Source organism: Oncorhynchus mykiss, chromosome 6 (genome assembly GCF_013265735.2).
Source record: "Oncorhynchus mykiss isolate Arlee chromosome 6, USDA_OmykA_1.1, whole genome shotgun sequence".
Taxonomy (NCBI): Eukaryota; Metazoa; Chordata; class Actinopteri; order Salmoniformes; family Salmonidae; genus Oncorhynchus; species Oncorhynchus mykiss.
This window is the reverse complement of record NC_048570.1, coordinates 85,258,723-85,274,982: the sequence shown is the minus strand read 5'-3', so window position 1 is coordinate 85,274,982 and position 16,260 is coordinate 85,258,723. Positions and strand designations below refer to the sequence as shown.

The following is a 16,260-nucleotide window of genomic DNA, read 5'->3' as shown; positions in this document are numbered from 1 at the left end:
CATATTTCCTAGTGCAGAGCGGTAATAAACACACTTGTTATTAGTATGACATTCTCCATGCTAAATATGAAACAGCTAGTAGGTTTTTCTGACCATGCAACTTGACCAGGACAAAGTCTAGGTTCCAGTTATATCCTATTACTAGGGTCCAGATAGACCCTATTACTAGGGTCCAGTTATATCCTATTACTAGGGTCCAGATAGACCCTATTACTAGGGTAAAGTTATATCCTATTACTAGGGTCCAGATAGACCCTATTACTAGGGTCCAGTTATATCCTATTACTAGGGTCCAGATAGACCCTATTACTAGGGTCCAGTTATATCCTATTACTAGGGTCCAGATAGACCCTATTACTAGGGTCCAGATAGACCCTATTACTAGGGTCCAGATAGACCCTATTACTAGGGTCCAGATAGATCCTATTACTAGGGTCCAGATAGATCCTATTACTAGGGTCCAGATAGATCTTATTACTAGGGGCCAGTTAGATCCTATTACTAGGGGCCAGTTAGATCCTATTACTAGGGGCCAGTTAGATCCTATTACTAGGGGCCAGTTAGATCATATTACTAGGGTGCAGATAGATCCTATTACTAGGGGCCAGTTAGATCATATTACTAGGGCCCAGTTAGATCATATTACTAGGGTCCAGATCAGTATTTCCTTATCAGGACACGTGGTCAGATAAAACTCCTGGCCCTACATTATGTTGAATATCTTTGCTGAAGGAGAGAAGGGAAAAAAAACACCCCCTGATGTGAAATGAGATGCATACAATTGGGAGTTTTAGTGCATAGCTTTGAATGCAGCAGTCTTGTATAACTAAGCTTGTGGGGCCAAAGAATTCAGTCCCATTCAAAATCCTATTTTCCCTAACCCTACCACTAATTCTAACCTTAACCCTAAACCCCCTAGAAATAGCATTTGCCCTTGTGGGGACAAACAAAATGTCCCCAGTTGGTGAAATCTTTGTTGTTCGTTTACTATTTCTGTGGGGACTTCACGTCCACACACATCAAAAACAGGTAACTTGAGTCGTGTTTTTCAAACAGATTTATTAAAATTCCTTTCTTCGTGAAAGTCAACCTCAAGGTATTGAACCCATTAATGCCTGGATAGGATAGTAATTGCTGTCCAAACGATTTGACTTCTAAAAAATAGAGCCTATTTAGAAAATATGACAATTCGGTTTCACTCAGTAGCATTTCCTCTTATAAATAGATGTATTTTGTCATCCTTTCCTCAATCACAACATATATACAGACAATCAGGACCACAACACCAACGTTAGAACAGGGTGGTATCCATTATCTTTGTATCTGTGCCATTACAGCGTCTGACAGCATGGGCAGTGCCATTGAAGTAGTCAATCTTCTTCTTCACGATTAGCTGATCCCTCCTAATGACCCGGTTGGACATGACTCCAACAGGGTCACCAGGAGGGATCAGCCAATGAAGTTGGAAGTCCAACCCAGTTGACTACATTAAAATGGTGGAAGCCCTCAATGGCGGTGCCCATGCTAATTCAGCCTTTTGGCCACTAGAGGCCTCTATCATTCTCTATGGTGGTATCCCACAAAGCAGGAGCAATGTTTTTAGCTCAGCTGGCTAACTACCGTAAATATTCTGAAACACCAGATTTCCTATCCTGGTCCCAAATCTGTTTGTGTTCTGGCCAACTCCATTGCTCATTGTCAAGCCAAACGTGTTTGGTATAACAATGAGTGAGAAAGAGTTGGCATGATGGCACAAACAAACAGCTTGTCACTCAGGCTTCATATTTCCTAGTGCAGAGAGGTAAAACACACTTGTTATAAGTATGACATTCTCTCAGTACTTCCCATGCTAAACTTGAAACAGATGAGATACGAACCAGAGAAATACGAAATATATCCCAAATTGTCTCAAAGTAAGATGGCTGACATATTGTCTCCTGCTTTGTGAATTGCCACCCTGCACTATCAATCAAGTGATTAAATCAGCATGTAATCAATCAACAGATGAAGTAGAAATGTACAGTGAACAACAGAGCATTGGGGGGCACAGAGCAACAAATACAGATACATAAATACACACAGTAGACTTTCAAGGGTGCACACTCGCACCCTTTTACACTCCACCCTTAAATACAACATCTTACTTACACACTTACCAGGGTACATGCTCACAAACGGGGTAGGAGGATATTCTTCGGACCATGTGATCTGACAAGGTAAAACCTTTAGGTTCCAGATAGATCCTATTACTAGGGACCAGTTAGATCCTATTACTAGGGGCCAGTTAGATCCTATTACTAGGGTCCAGTTAGATCCTATTACTAGGGTCCAGTTAGATCCTATTACTAGGGGCCAGTTAGATCCTATTACTAGGGTCCAGTTAGATCCTATTACTAGGGTCCAGTTAGATCCTATTACTAGGGGCCAGATATATCCTATTACTAGGGTCCAGTTAGATCCTATTACTAGGGTCCAGTTAGATCCTATTACTAGTGGCCAGTTAGATCCTATTACTAGGGTCCAGTAGATCCTATTACTAGGGTCCAGTTAGATCCTATTACTAGGGTCCAGTTAGATCCTATTACTAGGGTCCAGTTAGATCCTATTACTTGTGGCCAGTTAGATCCTATTACTAGGGGCCAGTTAGATCCTATTACTAGGGTCCAGTTAGATTCTATTACTAGGGTCCAGTTAGATCCTATTACTAGGGTCCAGTTAGATCCTATTACTAGGGTCCAGTTAGATCCTATTACTAGGGTCCAGTTAGATCCTATTACTAGGGGCCAGTTAGATCATATTACTAGGGTCCAGATCAGTATTTCCTTATCAGGACACGTGGTCAGATAAAACTCCTGGCCCTATATTATGTTGAATATCTTTGCTGAAGGAGAGAAGGGGAAAAAAACACCCCCTGATGTGAAATGAGATGCATACAATTGGGAGTTTTAGTGCATAGCTTTGAATGCAGCAGCTATAGAATAGACCTTAGAATTGTGCCAAGGCCACCATGAGACAGTTATTACCCAGGAGACACCAGGGGGTGCCAAAGGGAACATTGTGCCATGGCCTGGTCGTGCCAGGTTGAGCACACAGTGGGTTTGGTATTGGGGAGAAGGGTTGAGCAGCAGTGCAATTACATAGGCATCTTTGCAGAAATAGTACTATTGGCCTTTTCCACCCTTCTCTCCTGAAATACCGTATCTGTGTCTTGCCAGACATCAGCATCAGTCTGAGTGGGGCAGTTCCATCATGTTGTTGATGAATCATCTTAGACTTACACCAGTCTTTGTTCTCCAAGGGGAATCTAAATGAGGTTACAGTGGACTAGTGTTTATTTCTTGTACACGTGCAAATGAACACACACACCTGCGCACACAAATGTGTTTCAAACACACACACACACACACGTACGTACGTACGCACGTCTTAGGCTAGCGTTCATGTAGAATGGATATGGCTTTCTGTTCCGTCTCAGGCTTTAACACATAACAGACAGGATCGAAACGGCACTTTCTCCTGAGACACTCCAAAAGCTGAGTCTTAATAGTCAATAACAGTCTTCTTCCTCTCGCCTCCGTCTGCACTGATCTGACAAAAAAATGGGTGAAAACAAGAAGGTAGGATCTAACCAAAGGACCCACTTTCAGCTGTCCATTTTCTTTTCAGACCAGTGAGAACCAAGGGAAGGAGGCGAGGCGAAGAAGCTACAAGACTTGAGACACACCCCAAAAGCCCTCACTCTTATGAAAACTCTGGATACTAGACAAAAACCTGCAGCTTATTCTGAAAGGTGGAATAAGATTCCAGGGGAAAAAGACATGGTTAACTACCTCGAAATGGAGTAGAACAGACATTCCTCTTTGTCGTGGAGGAAACGGGCCATGGTGTCTTGTCTACACATGACATTTGTATCTGCAATGTTAACACCCCCAGCGTCAAGTGAACTACATAGAAAAACATTGCGCAGAACAAACCGTCTTTGTCATGGAGGAAACGTGCCTCAGTCTGCTCTATAAATTATATTTCTATCTGCAATTTGTGATTGTTTTCACCCCACAGCACTAGAGGGCGCCGGTGAGGCACATGAGGACAGCCACGTGCAGAATCAGCAGGTAGCCAAGGAAGAGGTAGCGCGAGCGGGCCCGTGATGTCAGCAGCTTGGAGCAGTACAGGCTCCGCCCCCGAAGCCAGCGCCTGCAGGCCAGCATCCCGCCTTTCACCTGGTTAGGAGAGGGTATGGATGTGGGGAGGGGAGGAGAGTCATTCGTCAAACAGGCATTGGTAATCATATTGGTTACCATTGGTCATCATCATCATGTGATTGATGATTGGTGAGTCAAGAAGAACAGTCCTAGCCTGAGTGCCAGTCTGCTTGTGCCATCATGTCAACTCCTTGTCATGCCAAACACGTTTGCCTTGCAATGACAGTAATGGAGTTGGCCAGAGCACATAGTAGAATGAGGATGCACATGTCAAAAAACACACCTTTCAGCTTGATTCTTTTTACATTTGTTGAATTCAATATCTAAACCAGCCCCAACATGATTTCTGCCTTTCTCCAGGGGTGCTGACAAGAGCACAAACAGATCTGGGACCAGGTAGTTCTGCATCGGTGGCGGCCGGTGCCGTTTAAGATTAGGGAGGATGTTTGTTTTTTGGTGCATGGCCTTATTTCTATTACATCATAATGGATGATGTCATTCATATTCTAGTCACCCAGCTCAATGTAACATCCATAGGTTTAGGCTCCTACAAGATACTCAACTTTGCCGTATACGTATCATGATGTTGCTACACCCTCCTAGCCTACAAATGAAAGTTTATAACGTAGTTGCACAGGTCGAGAGACACATTTTGGTAAAATGACAGACAGGCTGCATATAATCACACAAAACAGTGTACAGCAAGCAATGCAGCCTTGAACACACCTGCCTGCGTTTAGCCGATCTGGGCTGTAATCATTAGTCCAAACAGTTGCAAAATGGAAAACTATTTCATTTGCTTCCATTTTATTTTCTTCCTTTTCTTTTTTTTTTACCGTTTTCTCCCCAATTTCGTGGTTTCCAATTGGTAGTTACAGTCCTGTCTCATCGCTGCAACTCCCGTATGGACTCAGGAGAGGCGAAGGTCGATCCCTGCCGGCCAAACCCTCCCCTAACCCGGACGATGCTGGGCCAATTGTGTGCCGCCCCATGGGTTTCCCGGTCGCGGTCGGCTGAGACAGAGCCTGGACTCGAACCCAGAATCTCTAGTGGCACAGCTAGCACTGCGATGCAGTACCTTAGACCACTGAGACAGAGCCTGGACTCGAACCCAGAATCTCTAGTGGCACAGCTAGCCCTGCGATGCAGTACCTTAGACCACTGAGACAGAGCCTGGACTCGAACCCAGAATCTCTAGTGGCACAGCTAGCACTGCGATGCAGTACCTTAGACCACTGAGACAGAGCCTGGACTCGAACCCAGAATCTCTAGTGGCACAGCGATGCAGTACCTTAGACCACTGAGACAGAGCCTGGACTCGAACCCAGAATCTCTAGTGGCACAGCTAGCACTGCGATGCAGTACCTTAGACCACTGAGACAGAGCCTGGACTCGAACCCAGAATCTCTAGTGGCACAGCTAGCCCTGCGATGCAGTACCTTAGACCACTGAGACAGAGCCTGGACTCGAACCCAGAATCTCTAGTGGCACAGCTAGCACTGCGATGCAGTACCTTAGACCACTGAGACAGAGCCTGGACTCGAACCCAGAATCTCTAGTGGCACAGCTAGCACTGCGATGCAGTACCTTAGACCACTGAGACAGAGCCTGGACTCGAACCAAGAATCTCTAGTGGCACAGCTATCACTGCGATGCAGTACCTTAGACCACTGAGACAGAGCCTGGACTCGAACCCAGAATCTCTAGTGGCACAGCTAGCACTGCGATGCAGTACCTTAGACCACTGAGACAGAGCCTGGACTCGAACCCAGAATCTCTAGTGGCACAGCTATCACTGCGATGCAGTACCTTAGACCACTGAGACAGAGCCTGGACTCGAACCCAGAATCTCTAGTGGCACAGCTAGCACTGCGATGCAGTACCTTAGACCACTGCGCCACTCAGGAGGCCCATATTTGCTTCCATTTATTAAGAAACGTTTTGAAACAGAATCGGCGGAATGAATACACCCGATCACACAGTTCACTTTCATAGTATCCACATACAGCATCAAACACTTTCCTTCTGGCATCTACAGGCTCTCCTCCTCTCACCTTTTCCCTTCGCTTGTGGACTTCAGTGCATAACAGTGGTCTGTGACCAGGTGCAACAACAAAAAACGTCTCCAAGCCAAACCGCTACTCAGCCTTCATTATTGTCACCATATTAAGGTTAACGTCAACCTAGAACTAACACGTTAGTAAACCCACAATCCAATCCATGTGTATAATCACACAAAACAGTGTACAGCAAGCAGTTTAGCAGTTACACCGACGGGCCACGGTGTCAAAAAAAATAAAAATGAATTGGATTGAGATGCAGCCCATGCAAAGAAACAGACATCCCTGGCTTAAACAGACCGATTTGAATGGGGATTTTTAAAATTATGCCAAATAACTTTCCACAGGATTGCGGACATCGACTAATTTAAGTTTTGTGAGTAACACTGACCTTGCGTGTGACCAGGGGTTCGTTGGGGTTGAGGATGAGGGCCTCCCACTCCTCCTCTGTATCCAGCTGGATGCTGAAGTCTCTCTGGGTCGTCCTGGATGGACTGGAGTCAACGCTGGAGAGGAAAGAGACGCCTTTACTACTATGTGTGTGTGTGAATTCAATTCATCGGTGGAATGAATACACCCGATCACACAGTTGACTTTCATAGTATCCACATACAGCATCAAATGACTTTATTCATGTGCTTCTGCAACAACAAGAAAAACTACCACAGTGACAACCATTCACATCATCATCAAATCATCATGAACCGTTACCAGCATAACAACTACTGACCGGTCTATTTAAAAAGCACCTGTGTCAGAAAGTAGGAACATGTGCCAAAGATAAAGGGTCTATTCTCATTGATGAGAATTAAGAATCATTTTGAAAGATTCTCGAGAGTAGGAGCTAAGGGTCTATTCTCATTGATGAGAATTAAGAATCATTTTGAAAGATTCTCGAGAGTAGGAGCTAAGGGTCTATTCTTATTCACCAGAATTAAGGAGAATTTCTAGAGATTCATGAGAGGTATTGATTCTCGAGAGGTATTGATTCTCGAGAGGTATTGATTCTCGAGAGACATTACTGTAATGTAAAGTTAAGTATTTCTCACGTCTCAAACGATACCTCCGGAGTTCACGCACAGCACTCACCCCACAGCTGCACCCCTCTAAGCAGGACAGTGTAAACAGCATTTTCAATGTATAGTTTATTGAGTTTTCACCTGAAACTGCAGTAACAGCCTGCTACATTCTGAAATGATCGCTGTATATTTAAGAAAGTGATGCTCAACAGTGTTTTTCCTCCCTTGGCTGCTCTGAGCCAACATCCAGGCAAGGAGCTGATCAACTCACTAGGAGATTTATCAAAGTACTCAGTCGCAATGTTGCATTTACCACATATAATAACCTCCACGATATTGATAACATGAAGCCTGGTTTGTTCAAAGGTGACTTTAATATGCTGAAACTATACTTTTCGTATGAGAGGGGTAAACGTTAACGTTTGATATGCTAACGTTACTAGCTAGCATAGCTGACTAGCTGTATTATTGTCTTACATTTTAGACAACTTTTTTTTATCCAGAACGACTTACATGAGCAATTAGGGTTAAGGGCACACTAGCAGATTTCTTTCACCTAGTCGGCTCTGGGATTCGAACCAGCAAACGCTTGGTTACCTGCACAACGCCCTTAAACGCTGGGCTACCTGCTCCCCATTGCAAGCTACATCTTGCAAGCTAAGTTTAGTTAATACGCGTAAGAACGAGAAAAAAAAGCTTTAATTGTCTGCACATGCTTGTGAATTGTTGCATTATTCAAGAGTGTGATACGGTTTGGTTGCATTATTCAAGAGTGTGATACAGTTTGGTTGCATTATTCAAGAGTGTGATACGGTTTGGTTGCATTATTCAAGAGTGTGATACAGTTTGGTTGCATTATTCAAGAGTGTGATACGGTTTGGTTGCATTATTCAAGAGTGTGATACAGTTTGGTTGCATTATTCAAGAGTGTGATACGGTTTGGTTGCATTATTCAAGAGTGTGATACAGTTTGGTTGCATTATTCAAGAGTGTGATACAGTTTGGTTGCATTATTCAAGAGTGTGATACGGTTTGGTTGCATTATTCTAGAGTGTGATACAGTTTGGTTGCATTATTCAAGAGTGTGATACGGTTTGGTTGCATTATTCAAGAGTGTGATACGGTTTGGTTGCATTAATCAAGAGTGTGATACGGTTTGGTTGCATTATTCAAGAGTGTGATACGGTTTGGTTGCATTATTCAAGAGTGTGATACAGTTTGGTTGCATTATTCAAGAGTGTGATACAGTTTGGTTGCATTATTCAAGAGTGTGATACGGTTTGGTTGCATTATTCAAGAGTGTGATACAGTTTGGTTGCATTATTCAAGAGTGTGATACGGTTTGGTTGCATTATTCTAGAGTGTGATACGGTTTGGTTGCATTATTCAAGAGTGTGATACAGTTTGGTTGCATTATTCAAGAGTGTGATACAGTTTGGTTGCATTATTCTAGAGTGTGATACAGTTTGGTTGCATTATTCAAGAGTGTAATACGGTTTGGTTGCATTATTCAAGAGTGTGATACGGTTTGGTTGCATTATTCAAGAGTGTGATACAGTTTGGTTGCATTATTCAAGAGTGTGATACGGTTTGGTTGCATTATTCAAGAGTGTGATACAGTTTGGTTGCATTATTCAAGAGTGTGATACAGTTTGGTTGCATTATTCAAGAGTGTGATACAGTTTGGTTGCATTATTCAAGAGTGTGATACAGTTTGGTTGCATTATTCAAGAGTGTGATACAGTTTGGTTGCATTATTCAAGAGTGTGATACAGTTTGGTTGCATTATTCAAGAGTGTGATACAGTTTGGTTGCATTATTCAAGAGTGTGATACAGTTTGGTTGCATTATTCAAGAGTGTGATACAGTTTGGTTGCATTATTCAAGAGTGTGATACAGTTTGGTTGCATTATTCAAGAGTGTGATACAGTTTGGTTGCATTATTCAAGAGTGTAATACAGTTTGGTTGCATTATTCAAGAGTGTGATACAGTTTGGTTGCATTATTCAAGAGTGTGATACGGTTTGGTTGCATTATTCAAGAGTGTGATACGGTTTGGTTGCATTATTCTAGAGTGTGATACAGTTTGGTTGCATTATTCAAGAGTGTGATACAGTTTGGTTGCATTATTCAAGAGTGTGATACAGTTTGGTTGCATTATTCAAGAGTGTGATACGGTTTGGTTGCATTATTCAAGAGTGTGATACGGTTTGGTTGCATTATTCAAGAGTGTGATACAGTTTGGTTGCATTATTCAAGAGTGTAATACAGTTTGGTTGCATTATTCAAGAGTGTGATACGGTTTGGTTGCATTATTCAAGAGTGTGATACGGTTTGGTTGCATTAATCAAGAGTGTGATACAGTTTGGTTGCATTATTCTAGAGTGTGATACAGTTTGGTTGCATTATTCAAGAGTGTGATACGGTTTGGTTGCATTATTCAAGAGTGTGATACAGTTTGGTTGCATTATTCAAGAGTGTGATACAGTTTGGTTGCATTATTCAAGAGTGTGATACGGTTTGGTTGCATTATTCAAGAGTGTGATACGGTTTGGTTGCATTATTCAAGAGTGTGATACGGTTTGGTTGCATTATTCAAGAGTGTGATACGGTTTGGTTGCATTATTCTAGAGTGTGATACAGTTTGGTTGCATTATTCAAGAGTGTGATACGGTTTGGTTGCATTATTCAAGAGTGTGATACAGTTTGGTTGCATTATTCAAGAGTGTGATACAGTTTGGTTGCATTATTCAAGAGTGTAATACAGTTTGGTTGCATTATTCAAGAGTGTGATACAGTTTGGTTGCATTATTCAAGAGTGTGATACAGTTTGGTTGCATTATTCAAGAGTGTAATACAGTTTGGTTGCATTATTCAAGAGTGTGATACGGTTTGGTTGCATTATTCAAGAGTGTGATACAGTTTGGTTGCATTATTCAAGAGTGTGATACGGTTTGGTTGCATTATTCAAGAGTGTGATACAGTTTGGTTGCATTATTCAAGAGTGTGATACAGTTTGGTTGCATTATTCAAGAGTGTGATACGGTTTGGTTGCATTATTCAAGAGTGTGATACAGTTTGGTTGCATTATTCAAGAGTGTGATACGGTTTGGTTGCATTATTCAAGAGCGTAGTTAATATATTTTAGAGGAAAAGTTGCTCGCATTGTTGAATAGTTTCAAAGCTTACAGGCTAGTCAGTGGCTACTGCCATACTGATATTTACAGTAAATTTGGAGCCGCAGAGCAAGAATGTCACGTTGCCAGTCTCAACGAGAGGTAAGGCAAGCTTGTAACGTAAATTGAAAAGTTGATGTACATATTATGTAAATAGAAATCTTGTCATGCTGCCTCTCCTTAAATATTTGTCAATGAGAATAGCCTCTAAGTGAATTTGTGCGTGTGTATGACACCATGCCCAAACCGGGCACATGCGCCATCGATTTTGTCCCTCCACACGATCACGATACACAGGTTGAAATATCAAAACAAACTCTGAACCAATTATATTAATTTGGGGACAGGTCGAAAAGCATTAAACATTTATGGCAATTTATCTAGCTAGCAGTTACTAAATAATTTGTCTTATTTAGCTAGCTTTCTGTTGCTAGCTAATTTGTCCTGGGATATAAACATTGAGTTGTTATTTTACCTGAAATGCACAAGGTCCTCTACTCCGACAATTAATCCACACATAAAACGGTCAACCGAATCATTTCTAGTCATCTATCCTCATTCCAGGCTTTTTCTTCTTTGGACTTTATATGGCGATTGGCAACTAACTTTCATAATAAGATGTATTACCACAACCAACCGACCGACCTCTGTTCATATTTCAATCACCCATGTGGGTATATGCTTCTAAAAGCCAATGAGGAGATGGGAGAGGCAGGACTTGCATTGCGTTCAGTGTCACAAATAGAAGCAACTTCTATTTTAGTGCCTGGCAACGCAGACGCTCTTTGGCGCGCGCGAGCAGTGTGGGTGCAATGATTGAATAACATTATTATTTTGCAACGCTCGCACATGCGGTCGGTTTGGGTAGCATGATAGAGTGTGAGAGACAGAGACAGAGTGTGTATGTTATCAATGGTCAAATTAAAGTTTATTAGCTACATTTCCTGCCGTCTCCCCTAATGTCAGTGATGGTGTTGACATTGAAGGCTGTAGTGAACGTTGAGAATGCTGTGAGGCCAGGCTGCTGTTTGGCATGACAATGAGTTGGCATGGTAACTCAAACAGACAGGCACCCACACATAGTGTGAGAATAGCTGTGTGTGTGTGTGTCCAGTTGTGGAAAAATCTTTACCTATCCCAGTACTACAGAATACATGGTATCCTCCTCCTCCTCAGACCAGAACCCTCCCCTAGGCATGTCTCAACCCTGCATTAGTGTGTGTGTGTCACCTCTTGGCTCTGTCCTCAGCCAGTCCCAGAGCTTCCTCGGCTGCTTCCCTCCTGGTCCTCTCTTCAGCCAGACTCTCACTTAGCTGAACCACGCTCTGCTCCACCTCCACCAGCCTGCAACACACACACACAATGTAGTCATTCTGACACTCCTTCATGCCAAACAGTCTGGCATCACGGTATTCTCAATGTTCACTATGAAACCGTATCTATGAGAGGTCACTGATTGGTTGTCGATATATATGAAGACTGGCAGACTGTTTGGCTTGACACTGACAGCAATGGTTGGCAAGAGCACAAACAGATCTGGAAACAGGCTAACCATGCATGGACACAGAGAGCGAGAGAACAAGGGAGAGAAAGAAAGAGAGAACATAATAGAGAGAGAAAGAGCAAAGCATATCAAGAAAGTGAGAGAGCGAGAGAGAGTTTGAGAGAGAGACAGACGAAGGGACAGAGAGTCACCTGGTCCTGAGCTCGCCGGCCTCCAGTGCTTCCATGTCTACCACAGCACTGCTCCTCTCCTGGGGAGCTCCCGGAGGCACTTCTACAGACACCGCCCCCTGCTGGACGGGAGAGCAAACAGCAAGACATTTGAGCTGATTCACTTCAGTAGGATGAGCATGTGTCCAACGTTATATGCAAACATAAATATAGTAACCTACTGACACAGAGTACATCCAGGCTACTATTCATTAAAACACACACGGACAAGGATACACACACAGTCAGACACAGATACCAGACAAACAAACACACTATAGTCATTCAGACACCAGACAAGCCTGAGACACACACACACACACGACTTTCTACCTTTGCAAGGCCCTGGTGGTGCTGGTTAGGCAGGGCCTGGTTCTCCAGCCAATAGCAGCGGTTCTGGGTGTCTCTCAGCGTCTGAGACACTGCCCTCAGCTGGGCCGACACACCCCCTTTCTCCTCCACCACCTGCTGCAGCTGAGATAGGGAGAGGACAGAGGAGCGGTTGGGAGGAGAGAAGATGTGTTGAGTATGGTGAACTTAGTGGAAACTGATTCAATACCTGTGCGTTGGTTTCTGTGTTCAGCACTTTGGTTGCAGAGCTGATTTGGGTTGTTTTGTGAGTGCGTGCGTGTTCAGTACCTTGGCGTTGAGCTGCTGGCAGTGCAGATCTCTCTGCTGGATCTCATAGAGGCAGCGCTGCAGGTGACTCTGCAGCTGAGTTCTCTCTGCCTGGAGCTGGGTCAGTGACGGGTCATCAGACACATCCTTCCCCACCAGGGCCATGGTCTCCTTCCTCTCCCCAGCCAGACGCTGGCACTCAGCCTGCAGCCTGCTACTCTCAGACCTGGGGAAGAACAGAGGTCAGAGGTCATTGCAGCAACAATTGAGTGACCCACTGGTGGACCCAGTCAGTAGTGTGGTTTCTTCAGTAGCCTCTGTTTAGTAGCGGACAATCAATCTATTTGTATGGCTGTAGTAAGCAGTGAACCACTACTGGGCAAACCAAGGAACACACATGGAGGCGTGGGTCAGGGGAGATTCCAAATCCACTTCAAACACAGTCAATATAAGAGGTGTATTGAAAATAGATGTGCCTTTTTTTTTCAATTCTCTAACTAATGGAATTGAGACCTGGTTTGTCTTGGAGATGGGATTGGCAGGAGATCTAGCAGCTGAAGGGGATTGTCACCACGTGACAACTCATATAGTGCTTGACCATAGGGACCTGCCAGGGCATGTGAGCGAGTGGGGGTTGGGAGAACTCTGTGTGGGTGGGGAGACAACCTGAAGGGACACCATGAGGACAGATAGATGGGCTGTCACCTGCTGGTGAGCTAAAGACTTTGTCTGGTGCATCAACACAGTTTCCACTCTGGTAACTAGATGCCATCTGTTGCATAACAATTAAACAATTAGCATTTTTTTTGTGAAATGTGAAGCGGGGCCTTTGTTCACCATTTACACTCAGGGGAATTGGCATATATGAACATGGCCAAATTGTAATTTTTCTAACAGAAAATAATATGAGAAGCATAGGGCTATGTACAATCATGGTAGCAGTTGAAAGGGAACACCTTGGAGATTATGGGGAAATGATCAGAACAAAGGTGAGGAGACAACATTTCATCTGACAAGACCGAATCCCAAAATAAACTTGTTCATTTTATGTGATTTTTACATTTACTCTACTTTTCGCAGCATCTGTATACATTTGGTAACATGATAACAATATTCACGCAACATTTGGGGTAATTGCAACATAAGACAATAAAATGACAAGTGAGAGGTCTGACTGGTGTCTCCATGAGGCCTCACACCTCTCCAAACTGTGGGTTTGAGTGAGAGGTCTGACTGGTGTCTCCATGAGGCCTCACACCTCTCCAAACTGTGGGTTTGAGTGAGAGGTCTGACTGGTGTCTCCATAAGGCCACGCACCTCTCCAAACTGTGGGTTTGAGTGAGAGGTCTAACTGGTGTCTCCATGAGGCTTCACACCTCTCCAAACTGTGGGTTTGAGTGAGAGGTCTAACTGGTGTCTCCATGAGGCCTCACACCTCTCCAAACTGTGGGTTTGAGTGAGAGGTCTGACTGGTGTCTCCATGAGGCCACGCACCTCTCCAAACTGTGGGTTTGAGTGAGAGGTCTAACTGGTGTCTACATGAGGCCACGCACCTCTCCAAACTGTGGGTTTGAGTGAGAGGTCTGACTGGTGTCTCCATGAGGCCTCACACCTCTCCAAACTGTGGGTTTGAGTGAGAGGTCTAACTGGTGTCTCCATGAGGCCTCACACCTCTCCAAACTGTGGGTTTGAGTGAGAGGTCTAACTGGTGTCTACATGAGGCCACGCACCTCTCCAAACTGTGGGTTTGAGTGAGAGGTCTGACTGGTGTCTCCATGAGGCCACGCACCTCTCCAAACTGTGGGTTTGAGTGAGAGGTCTGACTGGTGTCTCCATGAGGCCACGCACCTCTCCAAACTGTGGGTTTGAGTGAGAGGTCTAACTGGTGTCTCCATGAGGCCTCACACCTCTCCAAACTGTGGGTTTGAGTGAGAGGTCTGACTGGTGTCTACATGAGGCCTCACACCTCTCCAAACTGTGCACAGTTCCTAAGTCATTTCAATACATGTATCAATCAAAGCTGTGCAATTGAGGAAGTTACATAATAATAATAAAATAAAGGTTAAATAAATAAAAAAAATATATATTTAAAATAAAATAAAAGTGAAGCAAGCGCAGTGGAAGTTTTTAGTTTGGAACACAGCCCTGCATCCCCACCATTACACAGCCCTGCATCCCCACCATTACACAGCCCTGCATCCCCACCATTACACAGCCCTGCATCCCCACCATTACACAGCCCTGCATCCCCACCATTACACAGCCCTGCATCCCCACCATTACACAGCCCTGCATCCCCACCATTACACAGCCCTGCATCCCCACCATTACACAGCCCTGCATCCCCACCATTACACAGCCCTGCATCCCCACCATTACACAGCCCTGCATCCCCACCATTACACAGCCCTGCATCCCCACCATTACACAGCCCTGCATCCCCACCATTACACAGCCCTGCATCCCCACCATTACACAGCCCTGCATCCCCACCATTACACAGCCCTGCATCCCCACCATTACACAAGTACTGTCTCAGTCTAGGTCAGGTGGACATGCTCATTCTATTGCCAACAAGACTAGCCAAGTTCTAAAAAACTATTATACGGAGTTAGGATTTCACAAGGCACTTCAGAGAAACACACACATTTTGATGAGCAATGAATGGAGTCGTGAGGGCATTCAGGTGCGTGTTCCACTGCACATTTTCTTCACAATAAAGCAAACATTCTGTTTAGAACAACCCAGGGTATGATGGCACGCCATCCTTGTAATTCTACATCAAACAGAGATCATACGTTTCCATACTGTGAATTTTGAAATGTGAAGTGCACATTTGGAGTGTGTGTGTGTGTGGTTTGCTTGTATTACATCAAAGACATATTTATTATAATCCTCGACGTCTCATCTTTCAGAACACATTGAGTGCTTTCGATTTACTGCATTGACCTCACCAATGTGCAAAAGTAACCCAATTGGCAGAAGTAATACAATTTAAATGGCCAACTCAAATCTTTGTAGGTGCAGTTAGGATCTTACCTCAGTTCAGCCAGCTCTGCCTGGTACCCGCTGACTTCTGCTTCAGTCTGCAGTTTGAAGGCCTGTGCCTGCTGCAAGGCGCTCTGCAGCTCATCCACCCTCTGTCTCGTCTCCTTCAATAGACAAAACATACCACTAGAGACACAACAACAACGCACATTGAGGAGACTCATTTGAACACTTCACAAAAAAACTGCATTCCTGCAACACAACCAAATTGTCATGCTTGCACACACCAAAGCCATGACAGGTAGATTAGCTTTTTGACTGGTCCCCCTGCATGCTGTCAGGAAGTTCACACACCAAAGCCATGACAGGTAGATTAGCTTTTTGACTGGTCCCCCTGCATGCTGTCAGGAAGTTCACACACCAAAGCCATGACAGGTAGATTAGCTTTTTGACTGGTCCCCCTGCATGCTGTCAGGAAGTTCAC

The 16,260-nt window shown here is 44.1% G+C and overlaps 1 protein-coding gene across 7 annotated transcripts in view; it reads right to left on the bottom strand.

The window, feature by feature from the left end:
* Positions 1-1,042: 1,042 nt before the first annotated feature.
* LOC110506188 (golgin subfamily B member 1) overlaps positions 1,043-16,260 on the bottom strand; it is a 52,028-nt gene continuing 36,810 nt past the window's right edge. For 4 of the 7 annotated variants that reach the window (XM_036981285.1, XM_036981289.1, XM_036981286.1 and 1 more), the window contains 7 exons: positions 15,828-15,940; positions 12,810-13,014; positions 12,504-12,644; positions 12,153-12,253; positions 11,688-11,801; positions 6,654-6,768; positions 1,043-4,220 (listed from right to left, as the gene is read on the bottom strand). In XM_036981285.1, coding sequence (XP_036837180.1) covers positions 4,062-4,220; positions 6,654-6,768; positions 11,688-11,801; positions 12,153-12,253; positions 12,504-12,644; positions 12,810-13,014; positions 15,828-15,940 — 948 coding nt within the window. In that variant the 3' untranslated portion in view covers positions 1,043-4,061. The remainder of the gene's footprint in view (positions 4,221-6,653; positions 6,769-11,687; positions 11,802-12,152; positions 12,254-12,503; positions 12,645-12,809; positions 13,015-15,827; positions 15,941-16,260) is intronic. The other 3 variants (XM_036981287.1, XM_036981290.1, XM_036981288.1) reach the window with 2 other exon arrangements.